Source organism: Aphelocoma coerulescens, chromosome 13 (assembly GCF_041296385.1).
Source record: "Aphelocoma coerulescens isolate FSJ_1873_10779 chromosome 13, UR_Acoe_1.0, whole genome shotgun sequence".
NCBI classification, from domain to species: Eukaryota; Metazoa; Chordata; class Aves; order Passeriformes; family Corvidae; genus Aphelocoma; species Aphelocoma coerulescens.
Window position 1 is genome coordinate 17,070,324 of NC_091027.1, and position 13,030 is coordinate 17,083,353.

The 13,030-nt window shown below is 54.3% G+C and overlaps 2 protein-coding genes across 2 annotated transcripts; both read left to right on the forward strand.

Annotated features, from left to right (window-relative positions):
- The first annotated feature begins 3,355 nt into the window (after positions 1-3,355).
- LOC138118380 (protocadherin gamma-B5-like) lies at positions 3,356-6,015 on the forward strand. The gene has a single exon (XM_069029315.1). It carries the CDS (start codon positions 3,508-3,510, stop codon positions 6,013-6,015), a length of 2,508 nt encoding a protein of 835 aa, XP_068885416.1. The 5' UTR covers positions 3,356-3,507.
- A 1,136-nt stretch (positions 6,016-7,151) lies between these two features.
- LOC138118381 (protocadherin gamma-A10-like) lies at positions 7,152-12,691 on the forward strand. Its single transcript, XM_069029317.1, has 2 exons — positions 7,152-9,998; positions 12,626-12,691. The coding sequence occupies exons 1-2, from the start codon at positions 7,152-7,154 to the stop codon at positions 12,689-12,691; spliced, it is 2,913 nt and encodes a 970-aa protein (XP_068885418.1).
- The last annotated feature ends 339 nt before the right edge of the window (positions 12,692-13,030 follow it).

Consider the following 13,030-nt stretch of genomic DNA (forward strand, 5'->3'; position numbering starts at 1 on the left):
AGGCTGCATGTAAATGCTATAGGATTTGTACCTTGTATTAGATTGGCTAGTGAGAATTAGAATATTCACTACAGAAGATGATTTATTTTATTGTAACAAGGACCTCATTCTCTTCTTCATTCGTCTCTCTCACGCTAGTAACTCTCTAGCTCTCTTGCTCTAGCTCTCTTAGTTCGTCTCTCTTGCTCTTTACTCTCTTAGCTCTCAGCCTCTTGCTCTAGCTCTCTTGATTCATCTCTCTCTCTCCTACACCTTGGGCCTGCTTGGAGCTGCAGCTGGCAGCTCTAAGCAGTGCCCCTGTACCCACGCCCTTTGCAATAAACTGCATGCTCCAAAGACCTACTTATAGAGATCTCTCGTCTCCGTCCATCCATCCATCTCCGGCCGGGCCCGACTGAACCCTCACCCTCATCACGATCAGTTTCTACAGTAAAAGATCTCCCTGCCTCGAGGACCAAGCTTGAGAGATGTCCCATAAAATGTGAGGTCATCGCCACGCAGCCATGCTGCCTAGCAGGGAGATTTCAGACAATAAATATGACAGCTCACATTGACTTTATGTGAGAAATTGTTTGGCTCAGAGTCAATTGCATAAACCAGGAAAGGTCTGCATGAGACTCCGTGTGCCCACAACTTTCTTTGTTTGATAAAGGAGTCTGGGAAAAGACCCTTGCACATCACTCTGCTCCTTGCAGGTGTTTCTAGAAGAGTTCTTGGCCCAGCTTTGCAAGTTTCTAATTCCTGTGTGAAACCTCTTTATCTAAATTATATCTCTCTGTAATGTGGCAATGGAGAGTTTGTTTGAAGTTGTAATAACTTTCTTTCAGGCATTTTTTCCTGGAAGGTTGTGCTTCCGTCTCCCTGTTTTTGGACAGTGCTTTTGCATTAGAAGCTGTGAGTGGAGGTTTTTTCAGGAAATACTTACTTCAGTTACCTAAGACAAAATTCTGTGTGTAAGAATGAAGAAACAGAGTGCAAAAGAAAGCCTGTTCAACTTTCTCACAAGACTTAGCTTGAGAAAGAGGCCCATGATAAAGCCTTTAAAGTCAGGGTTTCTTACCCTGTGGTCCAGAGTAAGACCTCAGGGACTTGCAGCTGGAGACTTCGATGCCTTCCAGGTGCTCTCAGAAATTAATTTCTGTGGTCGAAGTGAAAACTGACCTGTGCTCCTGAGCAGTTTCTCTGAAAATATTCTTAATACATCCTTGCATAGCTCATATAACTGTTTATTCTTTCTCCTCTCCATATGTAGGTTTAATTATAAGTAGTGGCAAAACTTCATCTAACAAGGCCTTGTCCTTTAGTATCTTGTTTAGTCATCTTATAGCTGGTGAGGAAGGCAGGAGATGTGAGTGGCAGACCCTTGAGTTCTAGTTCTGAGTGAAGAGATGCAAACATGGCCTTAGAGTAAGTCACGCTTTTGTGGAACAGTGTGTGCAATAAAAGAGGGGAAGAGATTCCCCATCGTGAATAATTCAATGACCACATCACTGCTGGTTGACCACTCTTCTTTTGGTTTGTCCATTTATCATTCCTGTGCTTCTGAATAATTACAGATCATCTTGGAAAGGGGGTGATCAGACAATTGTATCTCCTTTATGTGAATGATCATTATGCATTATCTTCTCACGAGGTATTTTTGTTAATGATGAAGTCATAAACAAACCTGAAAGTTGAATAGGATTTTAGACAGATGAGAATGATGACATATGGGTAGAATAGTTTATGAATGGGTAGAATAGTTTATACTTCCTGTGGAAGCACTGGTGCATTTCCAAAACCAAAACCGACTACTATATAGTCCAAACTAAGAGTTAACAGCCTCACTTGCTTGTTCAGACACTGGTGACTTCCAGGTGCCTTGTGAAACATTTCTTTTAAGGCAGATATATGACAACACACCTGTATATTCCAGGAATCCAGTATTTCCCTCAGGGAGGCCAGTCACAGATTTTGGATTTTTTTCTTGATAGTCAGAAATGAGTGAGGGATTTGAGCTTCTGTGTTACAAAAAGACCTCGTGAAGAACACTGGAGCACAGCCCCACCCGTTGCTGACTCCAGGTGGGTAACAAGCATAGACAAGCTCAAGGAGCACTATTGCATAGGAGCAGTCACCTCTGGACCCCTTCTGCCAAGATCCAGAGCACAGTACAGATTGTAGAGAACAGATGGCCAGTTCCACCAGCCTGGAGATTGTTCTTATCTTTTGGGGACTACAGGACTACATTCCCCTCTTTGTGATTTCCTACACTGTGCAGACCTGGATTTCTCACAGTAAGGAATAATCAGCCCCATGTGGGGCAGTGGGAGGTTTTTGGTTTGGCTTCTTTGGGTTATTAAGTGCCAGGAAGCATTGTTGTTATGAAAAAAGCAATATGGAAGCTTAGGAAAGTCACCCAGTACAATTAAAAGAGACCTAGTGGCCCTTTGAAATCAGTGCAGTTTTCTTACCTTATGCCTCTAGGCTTCAGTGAATTTCCAGGTGTTCTGGGCACAAGTTTTTAAGGGAGAGTTCTGGCAAAGCAACTGAAAATCATAGACCCAAGGTAGCTTCCTCAATAAGGTCATATGGAGTTTTGGATTTGTGTATGAATCATCAGAAATCACCGTAAAATTTTCAGTTGATCATGCTCTTGTTAGATGGCCTTACCTGATGATAGGACTTATGCCTAGAAGCCCCCCAAATAACAGCAGGGGAAATATAATGACAATTATTATGACAGGCCCTGAAGTTTCAAGTGTCCACCAAGAGCACTGAGGGTTTCTCCACCTTAAAGAGTAATGAGTGCCAGGATGTGCACAGTGCAGAGCCTGCAGAGCCTTGTGCTGTATTTTCCTTTGGCAGGTGTGTACAGTGACACGGGTCTAAGTGCAGGTCCACTGCCTTTGAACTTCACATCTCTCCCTCAGTGTTCATTATTGTTCAAAATCAGACCCAGACCTGAGCGTTTCAGAGTAATGTGAACTCTTGCATGGGCCTCAGTGACAACTCTGGGCAGCAAGGTGAAATATCAGGAAAGGTTGAAAAGATGTGCAAGTTTGGCATGAAGTGATAAGAGAGGGTTTGGAAAAGAGTTGCAATTGGATTGTGTAAGTTTACAGTTTGCCCATCTCTTGTTGTTGCAACTAGACACGGGGCTGTCCCCGTAGTGAGTAGCCGTACACGCTTTGGAAATGAACTTTCACAAGGCGGCTGCAGTGGCGTGGCGGCGCCTCCGGGTGCCGCTGTTGGCCGCCAAGGAGCGGTGCTGGAGCCGCCGCCGCCGCCGCGTCCTGCCCCCGCAGGCTGCTCGCTCGCCCGGCGCCGGCCAGAGCGGCAGCGGCACGGGCAGCGGCGGCGGCGGCGGCGGCGAGAGACGGCGCTGGGCGGGGAGCAGCGGCGTCCGAGGCGGGCAGAGCGGGCTCGCTGCGCTGCGGCGGCCCGTGCGCTGTGTGGCGAGAGCGGCTGGAAGGGAGGCAGGGCGGCGGCAGGAGGCAGGAGCGCGGCGAGCGGCGGCGAGCGAGAATGGCGGTGAGGCGGCGGCAGAGGCGCGCTGCGGGCTGTGGGCGAGCGCTGCTGCCCGCGCTGCTGCTGTGCCTGTGGGGCCGGGCGGCGGCGGAGCGGCTCCGCTACTCCATCGCCGAGGAGCTGGGCAGAGGCTCGCTCGTGGGGCCGCTGGCGCGGGACCTGGGGCTCAGCGCGGACGAGCTGCCGGCGCGCAAGCTGCGGCTGAGCGAGGAGAAGCAATATTTCACGGTGAGCGAGGAAAACGGGAACCTGTACGTGAATGAGAGGCTGGACCGGGAGGAGATGTGCGGCGAGTCGGCGTCCTGCTCTGTCAGCTTCGAGGCGCTGGTGAAGAACCCTCTGAACGTTTTCCACATTGAGGTGGCCATCGAGGACGTGAACGACAACCCTCCAGCCTTCAGGAAGGCTTCTCTGGACCTCGAGATTAGCGAATTAATCCCTCCCGGTGCTCGTTTCCCCCTGGAGGCTGCTCAAGATGCAGACGTGGGCAGCAACTCCCTCCTGACTTACCAGCTCACCAGCAACCCGTCCTTCTCTCTGGCTTTAAAGGAGAGCACGGACGGAAGCAAGCAGCCGGAATTAGTCCTAGAGAAAGCGTTGGACCGGGAGAAGCAGAGCTCCTTTGAGCTGGTGCTTACGGCCGTGGATGGCGGGGATCCCGTGAGGTCTGGGACTGTCCAGATTCGGGTAAACGTGACGGACGCCAACGACAACCCACCCGTGTTCAGCAAAAGCGTCTACGAGGCGCGAGTGGCAGAGAATCTGCCAGCGGGGTCGTCGGTGGTGCGGGTATGGGCGACGGATGCGGACGCGGGCACCAATGGGCGGGTCTCCTACTCCTTCGGCAACGTCCCGGACGGAGTTCTCGCGCTGTTCGCTGTTGACAGCGAGAGCGGGGAGATCAGGACAGCGGGTCCCCTCGATTTCGAGGAGAAGAGTAAATATATCTTCGGTCTCGAGGCGAGGGACGGCGGTGGGTTGAACGCTCATTGCAAGGTGCAGATAGACATCACGGACGTAAATGACAACGCGCCCGAGATCACCATTCTGTCCCTCTCGAGCCCCGTGCCCGAGGACGCACCGACCGGCACCGTGGTGGCCGTGCTGAAAGTTCGGGACAGAGACTCCGGCGAGAACGGTCAGGTGTCGTGCGAGCTGTCGGGCGAGGCGCCGCTGTCGATCGTGGCGTCTTCGGGCGGCTCGTACAAGGTGGTGACGGCGAGCGCGCTGGACCGCGAGGAGGCGTCCGAGCACCGCGTGACGGTGGTGGCCCGGGACCGGGGCCGGCCGGCGCTGCGGAGCAGCACGGAGCTGGTGCTGGAGGTGTCGGACGTGAACGACAACGCGCCGGTGTTCGAGGAGGCGGCGTACAGCGCCTACGTGGCGGAGAACAACGCGGCGGGCGCGCTGGTGGTGCGCGTGCAGGCGCGGGACGCGGACGCGGGCGCCAACGGGCGCGTGAGCTACTGGCTGGCGGGCGGCAGCGCGGGCGCGGCGGGCGCGGCGGCGCTGGTGTCGGTGGAGGCGCGGAGCGGCGCGCTGTACGCGCAGCGCTCCTTGGACTACGAGCAGTGCCGCGAGTTCGCGGTGGCGGTGCGGGCGCAGGACGGCGGCTCGCCGGCGCGCAGCTCGACGGCCACGGTGCGCGTGTTCGTGCTGGACCGCAACGACAACGCGCCGAGGGTGCTGTGGCCGGCGGCGGGGGCGGGTGGCGCGGCGGCGGGAGGCGCGGCCCCGGCGGCGGCGGCGTTCGAGGTGGTGCCGCGCTCGGCCGAGGCCGGCTACCTGGTGGCCAAGGTGGTGGCGGTGGACGCGGACGCGGGGCGCAACGCGTGGCTGTCGTACGAGCTGGTGCAGGCGTCGGAGCCGGCGCTGTTCCGCGTGGGGCTGCACAGCGGCGAGGTGCGCACGGCGCGCGCCGTGTCCGAGAGGGACGCGGCCAAGCAGCGCGTGGTGGCCGTGGTGAAGGACCACGGGCAGCCGGCGCTGTCGGCCACGGCCACGCTGCACGTGGTGCTGGCCGAGAGCTTGCAGGAGGCGCTGCCGGAGCTGAGCGAGCGGGCGGCGGGCGCCGAGGCGCCGGCGGGCGAGCTGCAGTTCTACCTGGTGCTGGCGCTGGCGCTGCTGTCGGCGCTCTTGGTGCTGAGCGTGGCGCTGGCCGTGCTGGCGCGGCTGCGGCGGGCCGGGCCGCCCGCCGTGCTGCGCTGCCTGGGCGCGCAGCGCTTCTCGGTGGCCGGCGCCGCCTTCCCGGCCGACTTCTGCGAGGGCACCTTGCCCTACTCCTACAACCTGTGCGTGGCGGCGCCGGCGCGCGCCGTGCCCGAGGCCGCTTGGCCGCCGCCGCCGGTGCCCATCCTGTCTGCGGAGGAGCTTCTGGGCGGGGATTCCTGCGAGAAGCCGAGCCCGAACAGCAGCACCGCCGTCGTGGGAGAGCCGCCCGCCGACCCCGACGCACCGCAGGTGTGTAAAGCCGCGCGCTCCTTTTGTTTGTTGAGGCTTTCCTAACTTCGTCCTTTCTGCCCTCATTTTCTCGGCGTGGTGTCAGTGCGAATTCCGCATCTGTGTCTCCATGTATCCACGGAATTTTTAAAGTTTTCCTTCATATCAGCTTTAGTTTCAGCTGAAATGCTTTGACTACAACTCTCTTTTGAGCTTGCAGCAGTGTTTCCCTGTGTTTCCCGGGGTTGTATTGTTGTGGGGGTTCACATTCCTGTCTCCATGAATGATTGAGTTAAGGAAAGGGCTATCCCCCTTCCATGGAGAGCAGGAAGCCAGCGGTGGCACTTGGTTCTTCCTTGATAACAAAGTCAAGTTTGATAACAGAGTCAAGTTCAGCGGAGACTTTTTGTCTTCAACACTTGTGCTCTATAAAGTATTAAAATGTGTTTGCAGCATTGAACTTGGATGCTTACTCTGTAGGAGAACTGCTCGTTCTGCGTGACAGAGTAGGAGAAAAAAAACCAGTGACAAGTGATGTTGCAGCTTTTTCCTTCCTGGTTGATTTATCCAGAAAGGGTGTAATGAAACTGGTTTATAGTTGTACACAGACCCGTTCGTTAGTTTTTATATTTTCCCTATTTGAACCACAAAGGTAACGTGTGTGGGTAGTTACGTTCTCCATCCCGAGTGAACGAAAAGAGTGCCACCTGTTTTGGGGGGCAATGCAGCAGTAGGCTGGCTTCCTGTGTAAAAAGTAAGGAACACTAAGTTTAACTGAGGATAACGAGATTCAAACATTCGAATTCCTTCCTGTTTTCCTTTGAGAGTATTAGCTGTATCTTTATTTCTACCTATAATAATCAGGTAACAATTAGCTCCCTGAATTCAAGAAGCATGCAATTGGTCTCGTCCCGCTTATGCTGATGAGCCTGATACCTCAGGTTAGCCGCGTGTGTGTGTGTATGTATATCTAATGTTTTCAATCTCAGACCCTATTATTGAAGATGCTTTTGAACAAACAGGGTAAGACTAACGGTAATGTACAGGTTGAAATCAGAAAAATATGCTTTAATTTACACATATTGCCATTAGTAAATGATTAGTATCTCCTGCGGTAGAGGCACCACGCCCACAGCGTGCCTCTGTTTTCCTCTCGATCGTGATCTGGAGGATCAAAGCAGAGATCGGCTGGAGAAAAGCCAATGCAGGAGGTCACCGCTGCACGGGAACCGATATCTCTGTGGCAAATATCCAGTCCCCGCGAGCAGCCCATGGGAGAGGCAGGGCGGGCATTGCTCGGTGCCTGCAGTGCGGGCAGGAGGCTGCGGGCGCCGCTGTTGACCGAGAGGAGCGGGAGGAAGCTCGGAGCGCTGCAGCCCCGCCCGCTGCGGCCCGGCTCTGTCACGGGATCGCTGGATTCCTGGCTGTGCGGGCGGACGGTCTGCGATCGTCCCCGCGGTGCGGAACCGTTCTGCAGCGAGGCCGGAGGACTGCCGGCGGCAGCGGCCGGGAGCGGCGAGCCCGAGAAGGAGCGTGAGGCAGATCGGCGGTCGGCGGTAGGGAGCTGCTCGCGGTGTTGCGGTGCCGGCGCTGCCGCGGCGGAGATGTGCGCGGCGGGGAGGCGCTGGGGCCGGCGGCAGCGAGCTCTGCTCTGGGCCGTCCTGCTGGCAGCGTGGGAGGCGGCGTGGGGGCAGCTGCGCTACTCGGTGCCCGAGGAGATGCCCAAGGGCTCGTTCGTGGGCGACGTGGCCAAGGACCTGGGGCTGCAGCTGCCGGCGCTCCGAGACCGCGGCGTCCGCGTTGTCTCAGAGGGTAGGACGCAGTATTTCGCTCTGCACGGGAAGACGGGACATTTAGTGACGGCGGAGAGGATCGACAGAGAGCAGCTGTGCGAGAGTGTGCAGCAATGCGTGCTGCGCTGTGAGCTGATAGTGGAGGGGGAAATGAAGTTTTATGAAATCGAAGTGCAGATTGCGGATATAAACGACAACGCACCAAGCTTTCAAGAGGCAGATACGGATCTGAGACTGAGTGAGATGACAGCCCCGGGGTCGCGGTTTCCCCTGGCCGAGGCTCATGACCCAGACTTGGGACTGAATTCCCTGCAGAGCTACGAGCTGAGCGGCGACGAGCACTTCTCGCTGGCCGTGCAGGCGGGCTCCGGCGGCGATCAGCGTCCCGAGCTGGTGCTGGCCAAGGCGCTGGACCGGGAGGAGGCGGCGTTTCACGAGCTGGTGCTGAGGGCGATCGACGGCGGCGATCCGGCACGGACGGGCATGGCTCGGATCCGAGTGACAGTGGTGGACGTGAACGACAACGCGCCCGTGTTCAGCCAGGCGGAGTACACGGTGCGTGTGCCCGAGGACGTGCCCGTGGGCTCCGTCCTCGTCACTGTTACTGCCACGGACGCAGATGAGGGGCTGAACGGACAAGTGAAATACTCTTTTAAAAAAAAGAAGATTTCATCGCAGATATTCCACTTGAACTCTGAGACGGGAGCAATTACCCTCGCGCGAAATCTGAACTTCGAGGAAGGCGACACCTACGAGCTGGACCTGCAGGCATATGACGGTGGGGCTCTTTACGATACGGCCAAAGTTGTGATCACTGTGACAGACGTCAATGACAACGTGCCAGAGATTTCAGTACGATCGGCACTAAGTGCCATCTCTGAGGACTCCCCATCGGGGACCGTGGTCGCCCTCCTACACGTGCAGGACCACGACTCGGGGGCTAATGGCGAGGTGCGCTGCTCGCTCGACGGGGACGTCCCGTTCCGGCTGCAGAGCTCCCACGGCAGCTACTACAGCGTGGTGACAGCGAGAGAGCTGGACCGGGAGCAGGTGTCGGAGTACAACGTGACGGTGCGGGCGGCCGACGGCGGGTCGCCGGCGCTGCAGAGCAGCGCGGTGCTGGCGCTGCGGGTGCTGGACGTGAACGACAACGCGCCGGTGTTCGCGCAGGAGCGCTACAGCGCGCGGCTGGCGGAGAACAACGCGGCGGGCGCGCTGGTGCTGACGGTGCGCGCGACGGACGCGGACTGGGGGCAGAACGCGCGCGTGCGGTACCGGCTGTCGGAGGGGCGGGTGCGGGGCGCGCCGCTGTCGTCGTACGTGTCGGTGCAGGCGGAGACGGGCGCGCTGTACGCGCTGCGCTCCTTCGACTACGAGGAGGTGCGCGAGCTGGAGCTGTGGGTGCGTGCGGAGGACGGCGGCGCGCCGGCGCTGAGCAGCAACGTGTCGGTGCGGCTGCTGATCGTGGACGAGAACGACAACGCGCCGCAGGTGCTGTACCCGCCCGCGGCTCCGCCCGTGGCGTCGGGCGGGGGCTGGTCGGGCGTGGAGCTGGCGCCGCGCTCGTCGGAGCCCGGCGCGCTGGTGGCCAAGGTGGTGGCGGTGGACGCGGACGCGGGGCAGAACGCGTGGCTGTCCTACGAGCTGGCCAAGGCGACGGAGCCGGGGCTGTTCCGCGTGGGGCTGCACAGCGGCGAGGTGCGCACGGCGCGCTTCCCGCTGGCCCGCGACGCGGCGCGGCAGAGCCTGGTGGTGGTGGTGAAGGACCACGGGCGGCCGGCGCTGTCGGCCACGGCCACGCTGAGCGTGGTGCTGGCCGAGAGCGTGGCCGAGCTGCTGGCCGAGCTGGGCAGCGCGGCCGAGGCGGCGGCGCCGGGCGAGCCGGCCGGCAGCCTGACGCGCTGGCTCGTGCTGGCCGTGGCCGCCGTGTCCTGCCTGTTCGTCGCCTTCCTGCTGCTGCTGCTGGCGCTGCGCCTGCGCCGCTGGCGCCGCGAGCAGCTGCTGGCGGCCGACAGCGGCGTCTTGCGCGGCGTGCCGGTCTCGCACTTCGTGGGCATCGACGGCGTGCGCGCCTTCCTGCAGTCCTACTCGCACGAGGTGTCGCTCACGGCCGACTCGCGCAAGAGCCAGCTGCGCTTCTCGGGCGGCAGCTGCTGCGACACCCTGCCGGCCCGGCCGCCGCCCGACGAGCCCGCGCCGCTGCTCGGGGAGGAGGACCCTGCCGGCGCTCGTCCCGTGGATTCCACCTCTGTCCCGGTGAGTTCCTCAATCCAGGCTGCCTCCGCGACACTTCCCCTTGCCACTCCCCTCTGGTCTGTGTCGTGCATAGGGAGTTTTGCCGACCTAGGCAGGGGATGCCCGTGCAATCAGTGTTCCCGCCACTGGTGGAGGAGCCTGGAAAAATAATGTTGCTTGTGTTGGGAAGTGCGAGAGGCCATTAATTAATTGATTAATTAATGTCGTGGTTATTATCTTTCATGCTGTCCATTTATCCAGTTTCTCCTGGAAAAGAGCTCATATTTTAGCTTTAGTGAGTTGATAGTTCTTCCAAGCGTTGATGGCAAAATTGATTGCATGTTACAAGTGTCATAAAAACCCTTTGAGTTTTTCAGGGCTTGTAGATTTCAATCCTTGGAGCTTTTCCCTGCGGGTCTCTTGCACTATGGAAGAGAATGTTTTGCTGCTTTTCATCATCAGTGCTCACAACTTTTCCCACTGTTATATCCTGTACAGCTCTTCCTTTGAAAAGTAGTTCTTGGACATAGGTGCAAACATGGTATTAATGATTGCAAAATGAGTTATCTTCCAAAATACCCATGTGCTAAGGAAGAATGATGGTGTCTTGGAATTGATTCTAATGACGGAGTCTTCATCTGAGCTACATATTGCTTATACCGGTTAGTACATTTCATGTTACTTGAAGTGGGTGTGTTAAGCAGAGAAGGTCCTATGCATGGACCTATTTTGTGATCCTTGTTCTCCGTAAGGAAAGATTGTGTGGGAAGCATGTATTTCAATGGTATCTGTTTTCAAAGTAGCTTCCTTTTTTTCATAGTGCTTGAGGATGCTGAAGTATTCTGTCTGCACAGAGGGAGAGCAGCTGGAAGACTTTGCTGTTGTGTAGTTTGAAGTGTTGGTGTAAATGTTCATTTTCCCCTAGCTGGTATACGAATCCCTTTGTTGTGCTTCTGTGCATTTTTCTCTTCTTGTTCTCCAAAGATGTTACTTGGAGATCTGTGCCTCTCGATACTAGACACTCTTTTTGTGTACCTGCTACATTAGACGTAGCAGGAAATGTGAAGTCACTTTTGTGGCTTTCCTATGGCTTCCTTGGTTACTATGATCTAGAACTGGTTATTTATTTGGCTGACAGTCCTTAAAAATAGGTAGCTGGTCAAATTATAAAGCTGGCAGAGCAGTTTCCATCCGTACCTTGATGCTGTGCAGTTGCTGAGACAAAGACATTGATACACAGGTGCGTCAATGTTGTTTTGGCTGAATAATGGTTTGATGTCATGCCTGATCCCAATGCCTCTGCCATTCTTTTTTCTATGATCCTGGTTTCCCTGGACTGAAAGGCAATGCTAGTCTTCTTATAATAGAGCATTTGTACAATAAATCTGCATTTAGAAGGATGATGCATGTGTAGATGTTGCAAATGAGCAATTTAGATTGCTTAAAGAATCAGTATCAGAGCTGCTATTAAAACTGTTTTCAGTATGATTTCATTGAAGTGCATCTTAGCAAAGTTTGATGGGAAGGTTCACTCTGTTACTTGCTATATGGGTGAAATACACAAGGTATTTTTTAGGGAGTGGCAAGCCTTGAGAGTTGTCCCTGCTCAAGGGGAGAGGCACCTGACATTGCAGTCCAGATGCACTTCAGGGGGAGATCAAATTGAATTCATCCAAAGATCTGTTGTTGCCGAAATTATCTCTGCCTTGAGGTGCAAGCTTTATCTCTGGAATGTCGTGATGGAAAGCTTCTTCACAGTTGTAATTACAATTCCTTTCAGGCCTTTCTCTCCTGGAATGTTGTGGTTCCTTTTTTTCCTTTTCTGGACTGTAATGCATCAGAAGGCATGAGTGTTCCTTTGCAGCAAATATCTCAGTGAACTAACACAAAATTTCATATGCTAGGAAAAATTAACAGGAGGTAAAATAATCTATTGCAGATCCTCGGAAGATTTAGTTTGAGAATGAGACCTATAATAAGGCCTTTAAACTTAGGGCTACTTGTTTCTGTATAGAGGAGCAGACCACATAGTAGAAAAATCAATGAGAGGTGATGACTGCTTAAAAAATGTAACCATTTACAGTGCAGTCCAGAGCAAGATTTCAACATCACACTCTCAGCTTGAGAACTCAGTGAGTTCCAGGTGCTCTTGGGCATGAATTTCCATGCCAACAGGAAGGACTAGAATGTCCTCCTTGTCAGTTTCTCTGAAAACACTTCTTTATTTATCAATTTATGTTGATCATCTCTTTTTCTTTTATCTTTGGAATTTTTTTCGGTCCCCCCACCCTTTTCTGATCTTCTGTGTATGTAGGTTTAGTTTAAGTTATGACATATCTTCATTTAGGAATGTATTTTCTGGTCGCATTAATGCCGCTGTGGAAAGCAGGAGAGGGAGGTACATTTCTGTTTCTGTATTGTTATGAATTAATAGACCTACACACCTTAAAGAAGTTGCATCTCTGTGGAACTGTGCATGTGATAAGAGGGGAGAAGAGATTCCCTCTAAGCAAATAGTGAGATGATCCATTCTCTGTTGGATGACTGCATGTCATTCTTCTGAGAATACCACTAAGCACACAAATGTTCCTTATTTCTTGGTATGATAATGATGCATTATCATCTCATGAGTTATTTTTCCCAATCAGGTGCCTCAGAAGCAGTCCTGCAAGTTCTGTAGAGTTGGAGACGTGAGATTGTTGACGTATGGGTAGAACACCTTATAATTTCTGTGTGAGACTTCCTTTCTCCGTTTATAGCTCTCTGTGACTTTTTGACTGACAGTTTCATGAAAGCAGTAATTACAATTTCCCACCATGGATTGGTGGGATTTGGGCTTTGTTTCCTGGAGTGTTATGGTTCATGTTTTCTATCTGCAAGCTGTTCTTTTGTGTCTGCAACTTGTGTTGTGTTGCATGACATACTGACTTCCCATTAAAACCAAATGAAGACAGAATGTTATATGTGAGGAAAATTTTATAGAAGCCAAAACTGAGGTTCCCGTAAGTCCTGATCGCATAAAGGCCTTTGATACTGCGTTTAGACTTGTGGCT

Coding starts and splice junctions, on each gene's coding strand:
- LOC138118381 (XM_069029317.1), top strand. CDS start 7,152: ATGCAGGAGGTCACCGCTGCACGGGAACCGATATCTCTGTGGCAAATA. Junction 9,999..12,625: donor TGGATTCCACCTCTGTCCCG/GTGAGTTCCTCA, acceptor TTTCCCAATCAG/GTGCCTCAGAAGCAGTCCTG.
- LOC138118380 (XM_069029315.1), top strand. CDS start 3,508: ATGGCGGTGAGGCGGCGGCAGAGGCGCGCTGCGGGCTGTGGGCGAGCG.